Genomic DNA, 23,276 nt, shown 5'->3' on the forward strand with positions numbered 1-23,276 from the left:
ATGTCGGTCCCAGGATATGAGAGGGACAAGGTAGGGGAGGTCATATCTTTTATTGGACCAACTCCTGTTGGTGAGGAGAGAGAGAAGCGTTGGAGCCACACAGAGCTCTTCTCCAGGTCTGGGAAAGGTCCTCCGAGCATCACAGCAAATGTGGTGTCCCTCGTGCAGTGCACTAAGGACCCCAGTAGCAACGGCAGGGGTGAAACCAGACAATCACAACGCTCTCGCGGGAGCTCAGACAGGAAACTGATAAAAGACGGGAGGGGAGACACTTTCCACAAAGCGATCTCTCTATACCTAACTTATCAGTCCTCATCCTCAAAGCAAACCTGCACAAGGACCACTCTTCCCCTCTGCAGGCTGGCAATATGCACACGCCAACCCTTAGGCTCCCTAAGCGAGTCAGGGGCCAGAGTAGAATTAACCTGTGGCTCTATCTCTGGAAATAGTCCCCACAGTTAAGCTCCGGTCCTGGGGTTCAGGTCCCTCTGACCCATCTGTACACCCCACTTCCTTACACTTGAGTGCCCAGGCCCTCGACTTCTGGACACAGTGCACACAGATTTGCTGCCTCCGTGGAAGCAGCGTCCCGCAGTTCACTCACTTTGCCTCCACTCAACACTCTCCTTAGCACCCGGCACTTAGCTGATATACACGTTTCTCTGACAAAGCTTAAGACAGAGAGTCAAATAGAAGCAAGTCTAAGGATTGAAAACTCCTGGTTACAGATAAAAGAAAAATCTAACCTGCAATCTAGAGCCGCTACTTATGAGTGAGTTCCTTTCCTGTCTAATGAAGTAATTCTCACCCAGTGGGCAGTCCATACAGCGCTTGGCCAGTCGAGAGAGCTGGCGTCCACGTTTCCTACGACACCCACCCTGGCGGAGTGTCCCCTCCATAATGGATGCCATCTGGGGCCTTCTGTTTCTGTTATACAGTTCCAGACCATTTGTCTCTCTTCCTAACCTGGGGCATTTTGTCACCTTCCGTTTGCCCCAATGTTCCCCCCTTTTGTGCTCTGTAAAGGGCCAGAGCCTGCCCCTTGTCTAGACTGTAAAAGCTTGGCTGGGCTGAGAGATGTCAGCTGTTCTCCCTCTTCACTGAGTTCGCTCCCAGAACCACCTCAGCCTAGGTGAGCAGCTTCACCTCCAGCAGCTTTGGAGCACAACATCCCACGTTCCATCACGCCTACGATATTTTCCATCCATACTTCCCCCAATAACCATGACAGCCAGCGAGTTCTTAGCTCTCGGCACAGACTGCACAGGGCCCCCTTCGCGGAACTATCGATCACAGGGGAGACGTGCCCCATGTCTTGACAAGTCCCGGGGTACGGACTCGTTACTGGGTACCCTCCATCTCTTGCCTGTAAGGGCTCCTGAGTCACAGGCAGTGCCTGGGGTTTAGTCATTCCTGCAAATCGAAAAGAGAAACCATTTCTCAAAGGAATGGAAGAGCCACAGACTGAGTCATTGGTAATCGCACAGTTTTACTGTTCATGGTACAGAGCGTTCCCCTTGGAAACGCAGAGCAGAGCAGATGCTAGTTCAGAAAGGTTTCATCCTCTGCTGACAGTGCCTGACTCCCCACTGCTGAGTGTTGTAATTTACACCTGATCCATGGCACAGCACATGCAACTGCTGGTCTGAGTGGAGAATTCTGATTCGGTGGCATCGCACACCTGCTTTGCACAAGTGCCAGTGACAGCACCGGGTGCCAGGTAGGGGGGAATCAGGTCAGTGTGTAACAAAAGCTTTGAACTGCACAGCAGCAAAATAGTCCAGCTGCCTCCTCTCCAGCCACACTCTACGGTAGCCAGAGGCCGAGAGGTCAGTGCCCCTGAGACTGTAGCCAAGTCTGGCACAGGAATAGATCTGCCCATAGCTGGTACAGACCTTGATGGATACTGGAGTAGAGCGCTAGACTTATCCCTGGCTTAATGACTTTTCTTTTGAAATGGGGAGGAGAGGGGCATGGCAGGGACTGGGGCGGGGGGGGGGAGTTCAGCTGAGAGGGAAGGAGGATTGTGCACCCAGCCAGGGTGTAACTGTTTTCATTGCATAATGTGTATTTCATGGGGGCAGCTGCACCCAATCAGGACCCGGGCCGGAGGAAGCAAGTTCAGCTCTGCAAAACTAAAGCCATCCCATCCCTCCCCTCCCCCATAGCTCCATTGTCCTTCAGACCTGAGTCAGCAGCACTTGGGCTGGCTGCAGGCTGGGAAAGCAGCAGATTGTGTGAACATTTAAATGTCAGCTGGGCTCCTCCGGCTTGCACGTGCCCAGAGGCTCCTTGGGCTCGGCTCGTTCTGGACTGGGGAAGAATAATAAGAAGTGGCCGACTCTCCCCAATGCACCACAATTCACCCCCAGAGCATTGTGCAGAGCGGTGCCCCTCCACCTCCTTCCTTACACGGGGACTGGAATAGTTAACAATGGTGACATTTCAATTAGCCTCACTGGCCCCTCCCAGCTGAGCAGAGCAGTTCCCCTCTCCGAGCTAGTGTTTCAGGCTCTCTGCACTAATTTCACATTTGTGAGGTTTTCCCCCAACCGTAGCAGCTAGAGGCTTGCTTCTTTTCAAAGGAAATCAGATTCTGAAGCATTAGGAGCAGCTTCAAAGCTGCGCTAGTGCAGCACAGCAGCGTCCCAGCTCAGCCCCAACGCTGGTGGGCGAGACATGTCCTTGGTCACAGAGGACAGCTACTGTATCCTTGAAACGCTGCATTAAGAGGGAAAGGCTAGAAGTCAAAGGGGCGTTGGACATTTATGTGAATAACAAGATGCAGGGTTGTAATGATAAATACTAAAAGCAGAGTTTGGGAAGAGAACCTCCACCAGCCAACCTCCATCAGGAGTCAGGAGATTTTCAAAGGGGGGCAGATTATCCCACATCCTCCTCCTGCAGGATTTCTCACACCTGCCTCTGAAGCATCTGGTACTGGCCGCTGCTTGAGACGGGGATGCTCGTCTGGACGGACCTTGGGGCGATCCAGTGTGCAATGCCTGTGGACTCAGGAATGTGCGGAGTTGTGTCTGGAACCAGGGTGGTGTGGGGGTGTGATATCAGGCAGGTGGGGTGATGAGCACTGCAGAGGGTGCAGTGCATGGGGGTGGGGAGGGGGCAGTTTGTTTCCTATTGCTGGTGACAGCTAAAAGCCACCTTTAAACTGAGGCATCTGAGTCATGGTGCCCCCGCCCCAAGCACCTCCTCCAAAGCCCAGATCTCCCACCCAGACGCTGCTGCGCTCCCTCCACCCCTTTGCAGACCACGTCGCTCCCATAATTCCCTTTCTGGACTATCATTCCCTTGTTCATAATGTCACTAAAGTGCTAGAGCCCTCACTAAGCTCCCGAGCTCAGCTCTGGCCAGAGAGCCCAGCCGGACTCGACAGGTCTCAATCTGGCCCAGCATCCGTAATGCCCGTACTCCCCAGGCAGCCTGCACAGAGCGTCGGAGGCTTGGCTGGGTTCTCCACTCCCCGTCCCTGCTCCGATTGTCCCCTGATGTTCAGACACCCTCCACCCAATCCCGCTGCCACCACCACCTTCCCCAAAAGCCAGGGCGATTCAGTGGAAACAAACCAAGGGGAGTACAAGGGGCCCTGGAAGGCAATGTCCCCTTCCCCTGTGGGGGCAGTGCTATCCCCCGGAAACACTGCGCTTCCCACCACCAGCTAGCAACCGGCTCCCACAACGTCAGATGGCTCAGTGCTCCCCGGGACACAGCAATGGAGAAACAGGCCCAAAGGGGCGAGACCTGGTTTTGTCCCCTCACCAGATAGCATAGCCACGGTTGTATTGCCTTAAAGTGCACTAGGAACTACCCAGGGCAGGGGTGAGGGGGTGGCACGTGTCCATTCTCCAGAGCATCCAGGAGGTGCCAGTCTCAAGCGAGGAGACCCTCCGGCACCTGGGCGGGCTGCCCATCCTCACTGGATGAGCCCTGATGCTGGCAGCATGTTCTCGCTGGCGCTGTGAAGCAGGACTCGGCGCCTGCCATCCAGCTCTGCTCCATGGCCCTTCTCTGCAGGAGACGCAGGGGTGGGGAAGGAGAGAGGAAGGCAAAACAGGGCCATTTAAAGCAAAGGCCTAGGCTCCGCTGAGATGCCCTGACAGACTCAGGGGCATTTAACTTTCCAGAGGCTGAATTCCTGCTCTGAAGAAATAGAAGGAGTGTCTCGTAGGGCAGCCAGTGCACGTGCGCACACACACACACACACACTCTCTCTCTCTCTCTCTCTCTCCTGGGGGTCTCCAGATCTATCTAACCCCATACGCGCTTCCTCTGATAACCACCAGAGGGATTCAATTCAATAGTCTCCCCAGAGCCCCAGTCAGCAGCTCCTAGTCTGAACACTTGGGGCATTTCTCTGGAGGTTACGGCGTGTTGCTGGTCCCACGCCAGAGGCAGATTAGCCTTTCCCAGCCCTACAGAGCGTAGGGTCCTGGCCTCACTTACCCGCCTCCTCTATGCTGGAGAAATGTTGGAATCCCTCCAGATCTGCAGACAGCAAGACTTGGAGAACGTGGCCCTGAGAGAGGACAGGACAAGGGGACAGGATGAGTGTGGTTGTGACATTCCAGCTTCCATTGCTCACAGCGACAGCAAAGACTTCCAGACGTGTGTCCTGGGAGGCTCAGGAAGGGAGAGTGGGCTGAGTCAACCCCTAGGTAGGAGCAGCACAGATGACAGCTGCAGCCCCTCCCCACCACTTGATCCATAGGAGTGAACCCCCGATTCTGCAGCCACTGTAGCAGCAGCCTCCCCCCTCTTGAGTGGGCAGGTGCAGCCCATGAGGCCAGCAGGTCTCAAGATGCCATGCTCCATCCTGACCTGAGCAGCCAGGCCGCAATGCATGCTGGGCCATGCTTTTGCATCTGAGATGATGGGCACTGACACCAGCTGCGTTAGTGGCAAGTTAGGTGCAGACTTCGAGTTCTTGGCAAATTGCAAGTGTAGCCCCAAGTTCTAGTCCGGGGAAGAAAATTCGCTTGAGCTAATCTGGTGACCAGTCCATTGGTTTTGGAAGCAGCTGCAGTGCCCATGTCCCTGGTCCAACCTGACAGCCAGAGCCTCCCTGCTCCCCCTTTCCAGACACACCTGCAAGTCAGAGAAGGTCAGGGTGACGCCCCTTTTCTTGAACTCCTGCAGCAGGTCTGCCAACCCCATCACCGCGGTATAATCCATGCTGCTGACGTGGGTGCAGTCCAGGACGACACAGCGTGGCGGAGACACTGAGGGCGAGAATACCATGTGGTCACCTCACTGGCATTTCCAGCAGAACATTCACCAGCCACCTGGGCAGGAAACTTAAAGCAGGAATCGATCTTTCTGGGCCTGGCAGTTTGGAGAGTTGGCACTGCGAGCATGCTGAAGGCCAGACAAGCCTGAGAGAGAGTGGAGGGTAAAGCCTTGATAGCTGCATCAATGGGTCCTGCCCAGGCAGGGTGAATCCCAGTCCAATTCCAACTAAGGCTTTCCCCAAAATCTCTTCCCTACAAGCCGCAGGGAGAGGGCTCTCAGGGGCCAGCTGGCTGATCACAGGAGGTTCAGGATCAGCTTCACGGGCATTTGCCTGAGGAGTTGATCTGAATTTGGGGCTGTATTTATCCACGAGCGCCAAGGCTGACAAAGGCCCCACTGCGGAGCAGCCGTTCTGGACCCATTTATATTCAGAGGCTGCAGCAGTGAGGCCAGCGCTGTCCACAAGCTACAGCATCGAAACAAGGGTGTGTTTGGCTTGTAACAGGCTAGACTGCAACGTACCTGCCAGAGCCCATCTGTGCATGGCATCTCCGAGGGACTCAACAGCGGGGAAGTGCAGACCACTCGCAGGCTGCATGAGAAGCACCTCCTGCTCTGAAAGCTGCAGGAGAACCAAGAAGGGAAGGATGAGAGGTGGCTGCGCTGGGTAACGGCACATGCTCCAATTCTCAGCCCAGAGCCAGTGTCCCCCTCACAGTGGAGGCGGGCGGGTAGGTAACACAGCCAGCCATTGTCCCTCACACCGAAGGGCCCTTTACCCCGTCTCTCACCACACACCCATGACTCCCCCCCAGCCCGACACAGACAGCCGTGTGTGCGTGTGTGCGTAGATGCCTATGGCAATAGTGACATCCTCCCACATCTCCGGGAACCCCACTGAAGCTGAACCCCACCCAAGGAGGTCTGAGCCACACCTTGATCCGGGGCCTGGCAATGGGGTAGATCAGGAGAACGCCGGAGACCAGAATGCCGGCGACGATGCCGTACTGAACCTCCCAGAAGCAGAGCAGGAACGTCACACACAGCGGCACAAGGTCCAGCCCTGAGAGTGAGACCCCAGTCATTGCCTCGTCCCATCCGTTTACCCTCCCACTCAGCAGCTGTTCTGCGAAGCCCCTGGAGTCAGCCAGCAGCCCATGGAGCCAGGGGAAGGGGTATGGACGAGGGAAGAGAAGCCCGTTCGCATCTGTAGAGAGGGAGCAGAGAAGCTTCTGCGCATGGTCCATCACAGGCTGGAGGCTGCTGGTGCCGGGAGAGGGTTCAGATTGGGGGGCAGGAAGCCAGGGTTCGGTGCTAACACAACATCCGAACATCTAGGGGCTGCCTGTGTGCTTCAGTCCCAACATCTGGGCAAGCACCACACGAGGGCTACCAGAGATGGCGGGAGGGGAAGGGTGCGGGGTGGGATACTCAAAGGCCTCATCTCAAAGAAGGGCAGAGTCAGTGAGCGGGACAACACCTGGCCAGAATCCCCAGGCTGGGACACATGGATGTGTTACAGCAGCCTGGAAACGTGAAGTGCTACCTCGGTGCTGAATATTATCATGTAAACTGTCCCCTCTTGGTCCAGGGCACCCCCAGGTGTCGCCTTTCTGTACACCAGGGCACAGAGCATTCGGGGAGGGAGGGAACTACGTTACATCCAGGTGTGGTGCACACACAATCAAATGGCACTCTCAGATCCCTGCGTAACTGGCACGGGTCCGGCAGAGGAAGCGCCTTGCCGGAGAAGAAGAGCTCTGTGTTGCTCGGAAGCTTGTCTCTCCCCCACAGAAGTTGGTCCAATGACCGATATTACCTCACGGATATTTTAACCAGGTGGAGGTTATACCAGATCCCACCCTTTTCAGAGTATCGCCAATAACGGCCTGCAGGGGGTGCTGGATCCCTTCGAACGTCCCCCTATACTGAAACCATGCAAAGCGCAGGAATTCGGAGCCCCCCAGCCAGCGTGCAAAGCAGGTTGCTGGTGCCCATACGTTTAACCCGCCACAGTGTTCTGAAGATCCTGGCGTCAAACATAGGGGCCACGGCGCAAATGATGACAGCAGCCAGAGCGGCTTTGGGAACGTAATAGAAGAGCGAGGTCAGGTAGGCCAGAGAGAGCAGGACCAGGGTCCCTGGGGAGACACAAGGCAGATGGTGAAACACGGCCACCCGACCCCGACCCACGGCAGGGCAGAGTCACCCCAGCCTCCCTCCCCGTACACACACTCAGCCCAGCCTCACACGGGTGAGAACAGGATGTAAAACCCTGGGGCGGGCCGGGCCGGGCCCAGAATTGGCCCTTGGAATGGGAGTCCCTGGGTGAGAGCGGGGCACCTACCTGTTATCAGCCCCCCTGCCGGGGTGCACACGCCTGTCTGTGCATTCACCGCCGTCCTGGAACACAAACCAAATGCACCGTTACAGGCCGTGCCAAGGCTCCGGGCAGAAGGCACCAAGGCCAGCTCCTTCCAGCTGCCCTGACTGCAGAGTCCAGTCAGGAGAGCAGAATGGGGGGGAGGGGTCAGTGCTGGCTCCCCAGTGCGATGGGGGAGCTGCTGGATGGACTCTGAGTCCTACGAGGGGGGACTGGGGACAGGCCCCGCTCTGAGCTGCCGTCTGTCCAGAGACTAGCCCCTCCCCCTCCCCAGGGCATGCAGTACACTGGGGAAGGCCCATCCCCCCCACCCCTCCCCACTTTATACATCACCCGGGTAGGAACAAAAGCAAACCCTGAGGGTCCAGGCACCACTGCTGACCGAGGGGCCCCAGGGGGCAGAGGGAAAAGGGCCCCTCTCTACTGGCTAGGCTCCGAACCCAGGCCCTGATTGGGCTCACCCAGCCCATTACCAAGGACCCCCCGTGCCCTGCCTCAACCAGCCTCAGTGGTGCTACTCACCGCCCAAAGCTGCCGGTGACGGGGTAGGAGGAGACGAAGGAGCCCAGGAGGTTGGTGAGGCCTGTTGTGGGGGGCAGAAGGGATGTTGTGAACGGTGCCGTCAGGAGGGGAGTCAAGATGCTGCCTGGGGGGGGTCGCAGAGCAGGCCCTCCGTCCCATCAGCTCCGTGAGGGGCAGCCACCGCCAAGGCGCCTTCCAATCAGCAGACGAGGGTCCACAGCAGATTCAGTCCCAGGCTGAACTCCCAACCCCACCCCAGCCGGCTGGAGAGAGGCTCCCCACAACACGCACAGCACGTCCTGGCAATCCCCCGTCCCACGGGCTGAGCTCTTACCCATCGCCAGCAGCTCCTGATTGGGGTCGATTCTGTAATTGTTCTGCGAGGCTGAAAGAAGAAGGAGGTGACTGGGCAGAACTCCCCACCCCTTTATCCCAGAGCTTCCCGCGAATCCTGTGCCAGCACCCAGTGGGCGCAGGGGCAGCAAGGCGCATGGAGGGGCGAGTCAGCCTTTGCGGGGGAATGACCTGAGTCACAGGCCCACGGGACCCCTGGGGAGTGGCTCATTTCACCACCTTCGCCCTGCAGGTCACGCTCCCCGTACCTGGAGCAGTAACAGGCCTTACCAACACTGAGCTCCTGTCTTGGCCGTGCAAAGCCCAGACAGCCTGGGGCGTGGGGAACCTCCCTACCCCATTCCCCATGGGCTGCCTCACCAGGGCAACAAACTACAGGGGGAAATGCCCACTTGTGGGGGAATGTTCCATGTGATCCCCCCGCCCCTGACCCCACTGACCCCACACTCCAGGGGACAGTCCCCAGGCACTTCCTTCCTGCACCCCCTGTGCTATTCTTTGACATGTGGAAGGTCCACCCCAGGGTCCTTCCCCACCGCCATCCAGTGGCAGCTGACTCGAGGCCGTTTCCCATGTGAGGGGCGAAGGCTCTGGGAGCCCGGAACGCAGCACGGCAGACCCAACACCATACCGAAGGCCTTGGCAATAGCGACGGTCTCCAGCAGACCCATGAGCGGCACCACAGCCAGTCCAGCTCCCAGGTCCTGGGGAGGGGATGGAAGAGGCCAGCATATATATCATGGCAGAGAGCGCTGCAGATGCAACAGATGGTGCCCTCTGCACTGTCCCCCCATCTCTGAGGGCAGCAGGAAGCACGAGTCTCAAGAGGAAATCTCCCATGATGCAGCTCAGCCGGGCGAGGGTAGACAGGGCCCCTCGCTCCCCCAGCCCTGTGCACATAAGTCACCCCGAGGCTCCATGCATCCAGCCCTGTCTGCTCCCCAACTGGAGGGAAAGGAGCAAAGGGGAGAACCTCCAATTCCCATCGGAATCCCACCTCTCTCGAGCTTGCTCAGCCATTTAAAGGTACGGTACAGAATTAGAGCACCACCCTGGGAAGCACCCATCTGCTTCCACCACCCCAGCACCACTCACCTGCACCATCTCGCTGAAGGGCACAGTGCTGTTGGCTTCGACCTTGGAGAACGGCGGCAGTTGGAAGGGAGGGAGCCCCTGGGGCGTCTCCCCAGTGAGGGTGAACGGCTGGGAGCCCATCACCTGGAAGGAGTAAGCGACCAGGCCCGCAAACAGGACCACGAGTGCATTGCGAGCTACATCAGAGAGGAAATTACCGTGGTGAAGGCATCGCTCCGAGCCCACTGGGGATGGGCACGGGGAGAGACATGCACTGGGGACTCGTTCCAGCCAAGGTGGACGCCTGCTGTCCACAAGAGCATGGGCAGCAGCAGAACGAACCTCCCACCAGCGGGCCTCAGCCCTGCCCTGGAGAGACCCACCGTGCCAGGGGTGTCCAGTCTCCAGTCCTGGCCCTCTCTGGCGGCGGTGCCCACGAGGGGCCAGGCACTGCCAGTCAGGACAGTGGTTAGGACCGTTGCCCCTCCAGGGGACAGACCCATCTCACACAAGGGCCCCCAAGCAGCCATCCTATCGGAACAATTTGTGGGCCCTGCCAACACAGGCCAGATTCTGGCCTAGTGGTGAACGGCCCCACGGCCCAGCACATCCCCCAAGAGCCAGAGCACTCTCCCAGCAGGTATTTGCTGCAGGCACACAACCCTCCCACTGTTTCTTCCTCTTTGCAGGGTCCTCATTTCTCCTCATCACCCTCTGACCCTGGGCTAACTCCAGGACCTTACGGGTGCTGCCAGGAGGAAGCTGACGTCAGTCAGAGCTGGGCACGGCAGTCAACTAACCTGTTGCTGTGGCCCAGAGGATAAGACGACTGATCCTGACGGACAACAGCTCCACCTGATGGATCCTGGGGACGTGGCCTTTCATCGCCCTGAGCCCCACAAGCATTGCCAGGCAGACCAGCCCCAAGAGAGCATCCCCGGCCCTGCAAACAGACCAAATCCGGGACGTGTCGCAACAGACTGCGATCACTGCTGCAGAGCTTTTCTGTCGTGGGGAGGGGGAGGGCCCAGCCCAGCCAAGGCTCCAGTTCTGAGCGAGGAGACTCGTCTCTGCCGCAATCAGATCAATTCTCAGGGAACAGGGAGACGGACCCAGGTCAGAAACCCGACAGGAATCAGTGGAGCAGGATCCACTTCCAACCGGAACTGGCCAGGGGCAACCATTCCCTGCCCCCATTTCAGCCCCTCACCGCACTGCTGCAAAGGGTATGTACTCTGGCCTCCGGGCCCAAAACCTATTAGACAGGGCTGTGCCAGGGTGTGGAGTCACAGGCAAACCCTGTGTGACGGGGCATTCACCCCACATGAGCCCTGGGAGGTTAACAGAAGCAAGAGAGGCCAATTAGCCATCGGCTGCTCCTGGAGAGGAGCTAGGACCCAAGGAGGCTTAATTGCGGCTGACGCTCACACGGGCAGGAACAAACGGGGCTGCTCTAAAGCCAGGGAGCTGGCCACAGAGGCGGGGGCTGCAGCGAGGAAGCCTGCAGCCCTGCTCCCTGATTCTGGGGGAGGAAGCAGCCCAGGGAAGGGGCAGTGAGGGCTGAGAGAACAGACCTGAGCTGCTAGGTCGAGGGGCCCCGGACTGGACCCCGGTGCAGAGGGGAGGCCTGGGTTCCCGTACAAAGCACTGTGGGAGCGGTGCGGTCAGCACAATGGATAGGGAGAGACCCTGGTGACCCCTGGAAGGTGGGCTTGGCTGGAGGGCTAAGCCACTGCGGCTCCTGACCAGCAAGATGGGGACTGCAGAGCGAGTGAATGTGCCAAGGTGCTGAGCGACTGCAGGATGGGGTGCAGAGCGGTGAGCTAATTCCCCAGATGAGCCACGAGGAGGCGCTGCTGAGCAGTGAGTAGCATGGGCCCATTACACTCAGTAATTTCCTCACCACAGGGGCTGCTAACAGAGGCAGGGCAGGGCAAGGTGAGGCACAGAGACAACCGAGCTCACAAGCTTGGGCTGCCCGGGGTCAGGGAGGCAGCGTGAGGCACAGACGTTCCCAGGACTGGCTTGAACTGGGAGCCATGCCAGTAACTGCTTGGTGCTCAGCACTTTCGGACTGGCAGCTCGCCGATGGGCCCAATGCCCTGCTCTAGCGGTGGAACTGGGGAGGGAGACAATTCACAGCTCCATCCCCCTTTCCGGCAACTGGGGAGGCCACGAACAGTCAGGCCGACCCCATATGTCCCCACGCCCCAAAGCAATCCAACACGACAGAGGGCATGGAGTATAGCTTCGTGTTGGCACAGGGCACTGGGCAGTCTGCTTGTGCCTGGTGTGATCTGACGGACGATGCAGCAGGCAGCTGCCCCTTATAGTCACGTGCCTCTCCCAGCCCTGCCTTCCCCCCACCTCCAACCAGCCACGCCAGGGCGTGGGTGGAAGGAACGACCTAGGAAGAGCACAGAGATGTCTGCTGACCTGGTCTCCCCGATTCTTTGGAAGGTGTGATACACCTGCAGGAAAAACTGTCGTGGAATGTTGTGCAGCCCCAGGATGTTCTGTGCAAACAAACAAAGGCCCCATGAAAGCCCAGCACAGCCCCAACTCCCAAATGCACCTGACAGGTACCCCAATGCCAGACCAAACAGCACAGCATTGGCCCCTCCCCTTCCCCATGGCACTGGCCCACGCAGCGTCTTTTGTGTCTGCTACCTGGGAGCTTTCATCAGGGACCAGACCACATAGCTGTGTGCAAACCTCTGGCCAAGGAATTTTCTCCAGATCCTTCCCCCAGCCCTAGGAAACTTTGGAGGCTCAGTGGGGAGACAGTTCCCAGTCTCCCAGATGCCTGGTGCTGAGGCAGCTCCAGCCCCATGGAGACCGAGTCCTGCTTCCCATGCAAGCAGACAGGCTCTCCCAATGTGGTATTCAAACTGGGGTGTTTTCCTTGACCCACGACTGTCCAGCTGCCGCCTCTCGAGTTCTCACATGTCACCAGAGGCTGACGGTGAATGTGGCTAAAAGAGCTCAGAGGTTCCTCCCAGAAAGAGCACTTGATGAAACCATAAGAGATTAGCTGATGTTTTCTGTTGTCTGGCGCCTTGCAAAGCATATGCTGACCCACATCCCTCTCTGATTACGGTCAACCACAAAGGAAATGTGGCAATACCTAAAATCACCACACGGAATGAAGAGGATTGGCCAAGCCATGGACCAGTCAAACCTCACAGCCAATCCCAGCCCCCCTCACCTCCCCTCAGAGAAAAATCCCCCAGTCAGATGGTAGACTGTCCCCGCAGCACCCCCATAACCCCTGTCGTCAGCAGAGAGGAGGACAGTGTATTTACAAGGGAAGCATACGGCTTGGTTTAGCTTTGTCCACACAGCGTAATTACCAGGAAGCCCAGCCAATGGGCAGAACATCACCTCCACTTGCCCCGCACTGAGCATGCTCTCAGCTCTGGGAGGGAGGGAGCGAGGAACCCACTATGGGTCACCAGCATGGCAGTGCAGGACACTCACCCCATCACATCAACCTTGCAAAATCCTTCCAGTGCACTCATCTGACGCAACTCTTTGTTTGCTTGTTTGTCTGAGAGGCAAGCGAAGTATCCTTCATGTTTCCACTGACATCACTGTGCTGAGCTAAGCAGACCGTGCACCTGGGCCGGGGAATTTTTATGACAACTTTGCAAGGCTGCATTAGGCCACTGCACAAGTTAAACTAAAGAAATGGAAAAGGCTACATGCAGGAGAAGGTCCTACCTTGACCTGGTTGAAGCTAATGGTGACCGAAGCCGCCGAGGTAAACCCTTTAATGACGGGGCAGGAAACGAAGTCCAGTAGGAAACCTGCAAAGGATGGAAATTGCTATAAGGAAGCTGCTCTCCTAGGTACAGACTGCAGCATGCACACACATGCAGAGTGCAAGGTTTTACAAGTCAGAGCTGGACAACAGCAGAGACATTTCTTGCAGGGACAAGTTGCTAGAATGAGAAACGTCATACAAAAACAAGGCCCAACATGGCCGCAGCATCTCACCGAGGTGCAGGAGACCCATGGCTAGCTGGATACAGCCTGACAGGAAGGTCAGCAGGATGGCATAGGCAGGGTCATGGAACGCATAGGAAGAGACCAGCAGCGACATAATGGCCGTTGGACCCAGCGTCACATCTTTTGAGGTCCCCAGCAGGCAGTAGACAAAGCAGCCCATGAAGGAGGAATAGAGACCGTACTGCACAGGAACAAATAGAGCCTTCAACACCAGAATCACAGCAACCTGGGCACCTGCTCTGATCACGCCAGGAACTGGGCATTCGGAAAGGATGGCTGGGATTGGTTAACAAAGGGTCTGGCCATGGAAGTATCTCAGGGGAAAGTATTGGGTAATCTTCAGAAGAAATGTCTGTAGCTCACGAAAGCTCATGCTGAAATAAATGTGTTAGTCTCTAAGGTGCCACAAGGACTCCTGTTCTTTTTGCGGATACAGACTAACACGGCTGCTACTCTGAAACCTGTAGCACATTCGTCACCCTGATATCTCTCCCGCACACTTTCTGAAAGAGGAACATGGACGGTCCCAGGAGGCTGCCTGCTTTCAGTCCCCCAGTGTGCCCTGTAGGGTGACCAGATGCCCCCATTTTATAGGGACAGTCCTGATATTTGGGACTTTTTCTTATATAGGCACCTATTTCTTATATAGGCACCCCCACCCTGTCCCGATTTTTCACACTTGCAATCTGGTCACCCTAGTGTCCTGCCACAACCACTCACCTTGCCATGTGTTACTGCCTCGCTAACACCCACCCAGTCCCCAGCTGTTACAAACTTCAGGCTTCTGCCAGGATATGCAACCTCCCCCCGCACTGTAATCACCCCCACTGTGAACAGTGCCCCCTTTATAATGCTCAGAACTCTGCATTTTTGCAGTGGCTACCATCAAAAACTTGAGGTTTACTGTGTGGCAGTATTTATAATATCCTCCGCGCTGTGACTGGGAAACTCCTCCAATACCACAGTACATTTAGCTTCTGCAGCGGGGGAACATCCAGGCTGTAGTGGCATTGGGGGTACGTGCTATAAGAGGACACTATGGATTTACTCACACATGGAAAGAGTGAGCTCTAAGCTTGGGCGTATGTAAGGCCGGGTGAGGAGCCTGCATTGATCAGATCGGCACACGCCTATGCCAGGGACAGGCAAGGGATGTCCTGCTCAATGTCCCCAGCAGTGAGGCATTGGGGTCCACCAGCCCAGCAAGCAGGTGCTTGGGGCGGCCAATGGAAAGAGGCGGCATGTCCGGGTCTTTGGCAGCAATTCGGCAGCAGGTCCCTCAGTCCCTCTCTTCCTCTTTGAGCTGCTGCCAAAGTGCCGCCGAAGAGGAAGAGAGGGAGCGAAGGACTCGCCATGGAATTGCCACCGAAGAATGGAGCAGCACGACTGAGCTGCCGCCGAAGTGCCGCCGATCGGCTTAATATTTTTTTATTTTATTTTTTTTGCTTTGCCACTTGGGATGACAAAAAAAGGCTGGAGCCGGCCCTGAGAGGAGGGGAAACAATACTTATTGGTTGCCTCGAGGTGATTCTGCAAAGGAACTCGCAACAGCTGCCTCCACCCACCCCTGGCACAACCCTCCAGGGCTAGAATCGAGCAACCCACCTGAACTGGCAGGCCGGCCACCTCGGCATAGGCCAGCGCTTGCGGCACGACAGTCAGGCCCACGGTCACGCCAGCGATGAGATCGAGCTGCAGCCACCCCAGAGAATAGTGGGGCAGCCACCTGAGGACAGGGAGCCTCCTCTGCACCGTGTGGTAGGAGCAGCATCTCTGGGGGGCCTCTCGGTCCCGCTCTGCCATAGCAGCTTTCTTGGGGATTCAGGCCAGTGTGTAACACGCTCCAGGCTCATCTGGGTCTGTCAGGGCACCGCTAGAGTCCCCTGCAGCGGTCTCAGGGGACATGGTGACCAGGAGAAGACAGTGTCCTCAGCAGCTCTGTTCAGTGGAGTTCTCTGGTTCTCCAACATACCTGCGTGGGAAGGAGGTTCAGAGACTCGGCCTAGGCCAGGGAGGGATGCTTGGGGCACTGTCTGCACCAACCGACGGATTCCTCTCTTTCTGGTCTCCTATCAAGGCCCAGACTGAGGGATGCCTCCACCTCCTCCATTCACCTGGTGAGGTCTCCTAAGGCAGAGCCTTGGCCCCGGGGGCAAGTGCAGAGAACTTGCTGGGTGGAATTTTTCTGCCCCCTAGAATGGGCTCTGTCTCCCTCTCCTGGAACAGTATCCCAGAGGGTCACTGGCCAGCAGCACTCCAGGGCAGGGAGTGGGTCCCAAGGGACTGGCATAGGCAGAGTGCTGCTCAACTGGTTTCTCTCTCTCTCTCGTTGGCAAAGAGACGGAAATAGAGAGTTTTTACACAGGGCTGCAAAGAAAGAAGCCCCCTCCCCCCCGAAATGCCCAGCACATGGATCTGGGCAGTAAGTGGCCCAGCAGGGGCTAGTTTGCTCTGACTATATTCCAAAGCCAAGGGCTGAGAACAGAGGACGAACAGTCAGGGCTAGCCGGATCCGCGGCAGGGACAGGCGGCACACACCTCTCCCCCTGTGCAGGGCCAAGGCGACAAAGACCCACAATGAGGGACACAACAAACCTCATTTCACACAGGAATATCAACAAAGATACATTAGAACCGGAAAAGGTACAGAGAAGGGCAACAAAAATGATCAGGGGTCTGGAACAGCATCCACAGGAGCAGCGATCAAAAGGACTAGGACTGGACAGCTGAGCAAAGAGGCGACTAAGGGGGGATACGATAGAGATCTATAAAATCCTGAACGTTGTGATGGAGAAAGTGAATAGTGAAGTGTTATTTACCCCTCCACATAACACAAGAACCAGGAGTCACCTGATGAAATGAACAGGCCGCAGGTTTAAAACCAAAGGAAGCGCCGCTGCTCCACACCACACCCTCAGCCCTGGAACTCTTTGCCGGGACGTTGCGAAGGCCAAACGGTGCTGAGAGCCATTGAACCACAAGGTAAAACCCTGTCTAGGATGGAAACCACCTCAAGCCAGGGGAGCGGGGAGCAGCAGCACCCCTAGTTCCAGCACCTGTAGCCGGGAGCCCAGGGACCAGGGCTGCCCAGAGGATTCAGGGGGCCAGGGGCATTCGGGGCCCCTTCCGTAAAAGGGAGTTCCAACACTACAGAAATACTCTATTCTCCCGGGGGCCCCACTTGCCCCCTCCCCCCGGGGCAGCCCTGCCAGGGCAGGGGCTCCTCTGCGGTACACAACTGCCCGGGGGGGGCGCCCCGCGGGGTCGGGGGCAGGAGAGGCCCTGGAGAGCTCTGGCTGCCCCTGCCCTGCTTGTCCCCCCCGCTGCCCGGCCAAGGGACCCCCGGCCCCGCACTCACCCGCGCCAGCCGCCACCCCCGTCCGCCCGCACCCCGGCCCGGCTGGCGTGACGCGCCCGGGGCGGAGCCGACGAGGGGGCGGTATCCCCGGCTGGCGGGCGGCCCTGCGGGAGGGGCCCGGGCTGCAGGTCGCCATGGGCCTGCGCTGGGCGCTGCTGCTGCTGCTGCTGGCGCTGCCGCTGGGCCGGGCCGGCCGAGCCCGCAACGTGCTGCTCCTCGTGGGTGAGTGCGGCCCGGGGGCTGCAGGATCGGGGCCCGCCCCGGACCGGGCACCCCGCTGGGTCCGCCCCCGGACCGGGCACCTGGGGAGCGGGGCCCGCCCCCGGACCGGGCACCCCGCTGGGTCCGCCCCCGGACCGGGCACCTGGGGAGCGGGGCCCGCCCCCGGACCGGGCACCCTGGCACCAGGGATGGCTCCTGGACTGGGCATGGGGATCTGCCACCCAAAGTTAGACTCTCCTGGTACCCAGACCCTGGGAACAGCAACCAGCCCCTAGACCAGACTCCTCCACACCCCTAGAGAAGTGATTAGCCACGAAATGATTAGCGGTGACTCACCCCCATGGGAGCAGCTGCAAGAAGGGGATTCCAGAGTCACTGCTCTGACTAACTGCCCGGTCCCCGCTGCAGCCCCTGGGACAGGAACTGCCTGAGCAGCTGGGAGCCTGTACAGTGCGGGGCTCTGCAGCCTGGTTCACGACAACTCGTGGGCTGCTGCGGCCTGGGGTGTGTGTCACCAACACTGCAGGGCCCATGGCAGGGTTTGAACTCCGGCTCGCAGAACAGATGCATGAGCATCGGCCCGTGAGCTAGAGGACTGTCTCCCCGCTGGCACCTGTAGCAGACTCATTAACCTCTCCTGTGGACCGGCCGTGGGGGGACAAATACCCGTCCTCTTCTAGTGCCAGTTACAGATCCCCACGGAGCCCCTGCAGTTTGGCCTCCCCACATGGGCCCTGAGCTCACACCCTGCCCTGCTTCTCCCTGCTGCACAGCGGACGATGGCGGCTTTGAGAGCGGCGTGTACAACAACTCCGCCATCAACACCCCCAACCTGGACGCCTTGGCCGGGCGCAGCCTCGTCTTCCGGAACGCCTTCACCTCCGTCAGCAGCTGCTCCCCCAGCAGGGCCAGCATCCTGACCGGCTTACCCCAGGTAGGGCCTTCCCGAGCCACGCGCTGGGCAGGGGAGCAGGTGTGGGTCTGCTGCCTCAGGCGCTTGCTGGGCCCATCGATAGCGCCTGGCTATCGGCATCTGTAAGGCATCCAGCCCCATAGCTCAGCGAGTCCTTCCCTAGGCCCATCAAGGCTGGTTCCCTACACTCCCTGCTCTGGGGCTTTGTCCATGGCTCAAGCGATGGGTCTTCCCCCACTTCCCTTGATGGCCTATTCCCCAGTCCCAGTGTCTGGTGCCTCAGTGGTAGCACACGCTCTGCCCGTGGCACCTGAAGACGGCCGTGGTTTGGCTCCGCAGGGCAGCCGGGGCAGGGATGTGTGGGCCTGGCCAATTTGTCTCATTGTTGGTCTCTGTTTTGCAGCACCAAAATGGGATGTATGGGCTGCACCAGGACGTGCACCATTTCAACTCCTTTGACAAGGTGCAGAGTCTTCCCCTGCTGCTCAGCCAGGCACATATCCGGACAGGTAAACAGCCAGGGTGCTGGGAAGAGAGGGGACTGGGAGAGTGTGCAAAGCCCATCCCCTTCCCACACCCGTCTCACTGAACCCCATCCACGGTTGTGAGAGGTGGGCAGCTGAACGTGTGCCTAAGATACTGCCCCACTAGACAAGTTTCACACACACACACACACACACACACACACTCTAAATCAATGTGATTGACATCACCGATTTAGACATGATTTAAATCAGCAAGCAGGAAACCTTGATTTAAATCGCAATTTTAACCTTGCTTTGCATTTGTCCTTCTCTCGTTTTCCTAAAGAAAGTTTGATTCTCATTGGTTGGTAACCATTCAAACCTGTTGATTTGCAGCTAAATATGGAGCCTTTATACTACATTGGTTTGCTAACCAGAAGGATGCAAACATGTATTGCTAAATACTACTTTTTAAACTTAATTTAAATTATTTTAATAGACAATAAGTTTTTAGGCCTTAACATAGGTTGTCAATATCAAATTTAATTTTAAATAGGTCTGTTTTTTAAATTAAACCTGGATTTAATTTAAATTTAAAAAATCCAATTTTAATTTTAAAAATTCTTTTTTTTTAATTCGTCAACTTTTATCGACCCTGCTCTGGCCCCCCCAGTTGGGGCCTTGACTCTGCATTTCTGCCTGGACCCGTCACTTTCACTTCTGTATCTAGAGACGTCAATGGCATCTATAGGCCTAATGTGGTTGTGTAAGCCAGTGTTTCCCTGCTGCCCCAAGCAACTCCTAACCCCGCCCTGGGGGAGCATGGAAAGACCGAAGCAGCATCCTCTGCTCTAATTGCCTGCTCACATGCTTGCTCCTGATGTGCCAGGACTCGTTCTCCTGCAGGGATAATTGGCAAGAAGCACGTTGGGCCGGAGACGGTGTATCCCTTTGATTTCGCGTACACTGAGGAGAACAGCTCTGTGCTGCAGGTGGGCAGAAACATCACCCGGATCAAACGGCTTGTCCGGAAATTCCTGCAGAGCCAGGACGAGAGGTGAGGCCCTGCACACCCCGCCGCAGGATTCTCTCTGGGACTGAGCAACCTTGCCTCCTAGCACCCTGGTCCTGATGCACAGGGTACCCGTGTGCCTGAGTTACAGGGAGATGCAGCGGTCAGCACCTTCCATCAGGTTACCAGCTCAGCTTGGGGACCCTCGGGGGCTCTATGGGAACCAGCTTGCAGCTCTGAGGGCTTGTCTTCAAGTCCCAATTCATCACAGGTGAAAGGAGCTGACGTTTCTCTGTGCAGGTAGCCCCAGGCTTTGGTTGGAGCCAGTTGGTGGCCGGGAGCTAGCGTTCTCACTGGGTCTGGATGGTGGCCCAGAGCTAGGGTTAGGATTGGGGTCCGTGGGAGGCCTCAGGCCATGCTTGAGCAGCCCTTTCCTGCTCGGCCCGTGCTGTCAGCCTCTCCCGAGCACCGCAGTCACAAGCTCTCCTCTTGGGATTTCCAGGCCGTTCTTCTTGTACGTCGCCTTCCACGATCCCCATCGCTGCGGCCACTCCCAGCCCCAGTACGGGGCCTTCTGTGAGAAGTTCGGCAATGGCGAGAGCGGCATGGGCTGGATCCCCGACTGGAAGCCCCAGCCGTACAGCCCAGAGCACGTGCAGGTAGGACAGGGCCGTTGGGAACCAGCTCCCCACGCTCCAGGCCAGAGCTGGGCGGCAGAGCGGGGAAAGAGGCTCCTGCAGGCAAAGCTGTGGGGTGACTTGGGGTGACCCTGGTCCTTCTTCCCCCCCCCCGACCCCCAAGGAGTTACGGGGGGTGCGTGGGGTTAGGAGGGGAGCAGCCCTGAGCATGGAGATGGAGCCACAGTCACTGGCAGGGGGTCTGTCCTCAGTTCAGCTCTGCCACCTCCTGTGCCCCCTCCCCACGGCTCTTGGAGCCCCCAGCGCTTAGTAGCTGCTGCGTTTCCTCCCCCCGCAGCTCCCGTACTTCGTTCCAGACACTCCAGCCGCTCGCGCTGACCTGGCCGCCCAGTACACAACAATCGGGCGCATGGACCAAGGCAAGTACCAGCTGTGGTCGGGCAGCAGGATGTGGGGGCCTGAGCCCCCAGTGCAGGGTCTTGCTGGGTGAGAGGAGAAAATCCGCGCTCTGCTGGGGTGGGGGGCTGGGATGGAGGCAGCCTTCCTGCTGGGTGAAAGTTCAGGTGCCCCCCAGCAACCGCACAGCTCTGCTCTTCTCTCTGCACGCAGGGATCGGGCTGGTCCTGGAGGAGCTGCGCAGCGCTGGCTTGCACAACACCACGCTGGTGATTTACACCTCCGACAACGGCATCCCCTTCCCCAGCGGCAGGACCAACCTGTACTGGTCGGGCACTGCTGAGCCGCTGCTGGTCTCCTCCCCCGAACACACCGAGCGCTGGGGGCAGGTCAGCCAGGCCTATGCCAGCCTGTTGGGTAAGCGCGGTCACGTCCTCTCTGAGGCCTAGGCAGGGGCTGGGGCCATTAGGGGAGTTGGGTGGGGGGGCCCCCGTACAGTGCTGTGTAGAGCGATGCCAAATCATGTGTCGTCTCCCCTGCCCGTGCTCTGAGCCCACGGGCATGGCTGAGGTGAAGCGCTGGCTCCACAGCCCAAAAGGCGACTCTCTCCCCGCTGGATGGAGTTGCTTGTCTCTCCGAAAGAGGGAGCCGTGCAATCCCCAATGCCACGGGAACCAGTCTGGTGCCAGAAGGAGGAGGCTGGACCCTGAGAGCATGAAGATGCCCCGCCCCTGGGGAGAGGGGATTGTGGGATAGGTGGGCAACCCCCTGGATGTACAGGGCTGGCCCCAGCTCCAGAGGGCTCACAAACCCACGGGGGACAATGGCTCGGGGCTGCCGCAAGGCGGGCGGATCAGTGCGGGAGGGATGCCTGGAGGAAGTGGGTGTGAAGGAGAAAAGGGCATCGGGGCAGGAAGCAGGAGGCTGCTCCCCGCACAAGGGGAGCCCAGCAAAGGTGTGAGGCTGAGTGTGGAAAGAGAGGAAAGGGGCTGTGAGGAGAGAGGCCCAGGAGCCCTGTCCTCCAGCGGCTCGTGCCGGTGACTGACTCTCCCTGGCGGCCCCACAGGAATGGCAGGGAGCACCTGTCACTTCCCCAGGGCCCAGGGACGACCTCCACCCTCCCGCTGGGTTCTGCCCCCTCCTCTCTCAGGGACCGAGTCTCTCTTCAGGGGCTGTTCTGCCCCAATCCTCTTGCCAGTTGCAGCCGTCGCCCTCTTTTCCCCTCTCCAGATCTCACGCCCACCATCTTGGACTGGTTCGCCATCCCCTACCCCAGCTACAGCATCTTTGGCACCAAGACAGTGCAGCTCACCGGGAAATCGCTCCTGCCAGCCCTGGTGTCAGAGCAGCCTTGGATCACCGTCTTCAGCAGCCAGAGCCACCACGAGGTCACCATGTACTACCCCATGCGGGCTATCCAGCACCAGCACTTCCGCCTGATCCACAACCTCCACTTCAGGACGCCTTTCCCTATCGACCAGGACTTCTACGTCTCGCCAACCTTCCAGGACCTGCTCAACCGGACCAGAGCCAGGCAGCCGACCCATTGGAACAAGACCCTGCACCAGTACTACTACAGGGACCGCTGGGAGCTGTTCGACCGGAGCAGCGATCCCACCGAGAGCCGGAACCTGGCCTCCGACTCCCAGTACGCTGAGGTCTTGGAGCTGCTCAAAGCCCACCTGTTGAAGTGGCAGTGGGACACTAATGACCCTTGGGTGTGTGCCCCAGACGGCGTCTTAGAGGAGAAACTGAGCCCCCAGTGCCAGCCACTTTACAATGAACTGTGAGTCACCACCTCACCTTGCTGGAGTCCTGCCTGCATTCCTTACACCAGCCCAGCCCCAGGTCCTGCTTGGCCCTCGGCTCCTCCCCAAATCCCCAGAACCCCATGGGAACAACTAGCTCGTCTGCCTAATGAGACATCAAGTGCCTAAACATGCAGCCCTCGGGCTCCGGGGTCCACAGAGCAACCCCGCAGCTACTCCAGAGCTCCAGCCACCCTCCGTCTAGCACAAGGTGGGGCAGCAACCAGAGATGGGCTGGTCCCACTCCCCCATTCACACAGCTGGCATGTGCTTTGTCTGTCAAAACAGCATCTGCCCCTGAAGCTCAAACGGGACATTTTCCTCCTCAGTGGGGTATCATCGCACCCGGCAGCAGGCAGCGCTGGACTGCAGCCAACCAGAAAGCTGTCAAATACATGATCTCAGTAAAGTCGCTGGGAGAACGTCCCCGGCTTACTCACAACCTATCATCTGCGCCGATCTCCTGCTGAAGCCACTTCTCACTGCAGCTCTTCCTGCAGTGGCTCCAACAGCACCTCCTGCAGCCGGAGGTTGGGACTGGTGCTGCTGGGAGCTCCGCACATCGGGGCTTTTGCCCCATTTGCCAGGGAGTCTCCAGCTAGCCATGGAGGAGCTGAGAGCCCCCTCTCCATAGGGCCAGTACATTGGATTTGGTGTCACCACCTCAGGGAGGGCCAGGAGGGGTCTGAACACACAGTAATGACAAGGTTTAATTTAGCAAACTACAGAATTTACAGTCCCTGGAACGAGCACACCCTGTTCAGGCCTGGCTCCCTGCTATCCCCAGGGCTCTGGGAGCAGGGTGCGCAGAGATCCAGAGGCAGCTGGGATACCCAGTACGACGAGGCAGACCCGTGGGGGCAGCCAGGCAGGG

General features: G+C 58.2%; 2 protein-coding genes across 4 annotated transcripts; one reads left to right on the forward strand and one right to left on the reverse strand.

Moving 5' to 3' along the window:
• Positions 1–1,475: 1,475 nt before the first annotated feature.
• SLC26A11 (solute carrier family 26 member 11) lies at positions 1,476–17,072 on the reverse strand. Of its 2 annotated transcripts, none has more exons than XM_044983289.1 (17): positions 16,950–17,072; positions 15,197–15,563; positions 13,580–13,772; positions 13,304–13,389; positions 12,017–12,096; positions 10,381–10,523; positions 9,602–9,777; positions 9,138–9,210; positions 8,487–8,537; positions 8,153–8,213; positions 7,595–7,650; positions 7,248–7,388; positions 6,183–6,310; positions 5,770–5,869; positions 5,104–5,237; positions 4,462–4,534; positions 1,476–4,026 (listed from the first exon to the last, which is right to left on the reverse strand). In XM_044983289.1, exons 2-17 carry the CDS (start codon positions 15,392–15,394, stop codon positions 3,932–3,934), a joined length of 1,788 nt encoding a protein of 595 aa, XP_044839224.1. In that variant the 5' UTR covers positions 15,395–15,563; positions 16,950–17,072; the 3' UTR covers positions 1,476–3,931. The 2 variants fall into 2 exon arrangements, with proteins under 2 accessions (XP_044839224.1, XP_044839223.1); XM_044983288.1 differs by lacking the exon at positions 16,950–17,072 and adding an exon at positions 16,442–16,725.
• On the forward strand, positions 16,557–22,828 carry SGSH (N-sulfoglucosamine sulfohydrolase). 2 transcript variants are annotated; one of them, XM_044983291.1, is made up of 8 exons: positions 16,557–16,573; positions 17,945–18,105; positions 18,488–18,593; positions 19,455–19,605; positions 20,063–20,219; positions 20,536–20,617; positions 20,808–21,011; positions 21,825–22,828. In XM_044983291.1, the coding sequence occupies exons 3-8, from the start codon at positions 18,500–18,502 to the stop codon at positions 22,382–22,384; spliced, it is 1,248 nt and encodes a 415-aa protein (XP_044839226.1). In that variant the 5' UTR covers positions 16,557–16,573; positions 17,945–18,105; positions 18,488–18,499; the 3' UTR covers positions 22,385–22,828. The 2 variants fall into 2 exon arrangements, with proteins under 2 accessions (XP_044839226.1, XP_044839225.1); XM_044983290.1 differs by lacking the exon at positions 16,557–16,573 and adding an exon at positions 17,039–17,171.
• The last annotated feature ends 448 nt before the right edge of the window (positions 22,829–23,276 follow it).

This window comes from Mauremys mutica, chromosome 12, assembly GCF_020497125.1.
Source record: "Mauremys mutica isolate MM-2020 ecotype Southern chromosome 12, ASM2049712v1, whole genome shotgun sequence".
In the NCBI taxonomy this organism is placed as follows: domain Eukaryota; kingdom Metazoa; phylum Chordata; order Testudines; family Geoemydidae; genus Mauremys; species Mauremys mutica.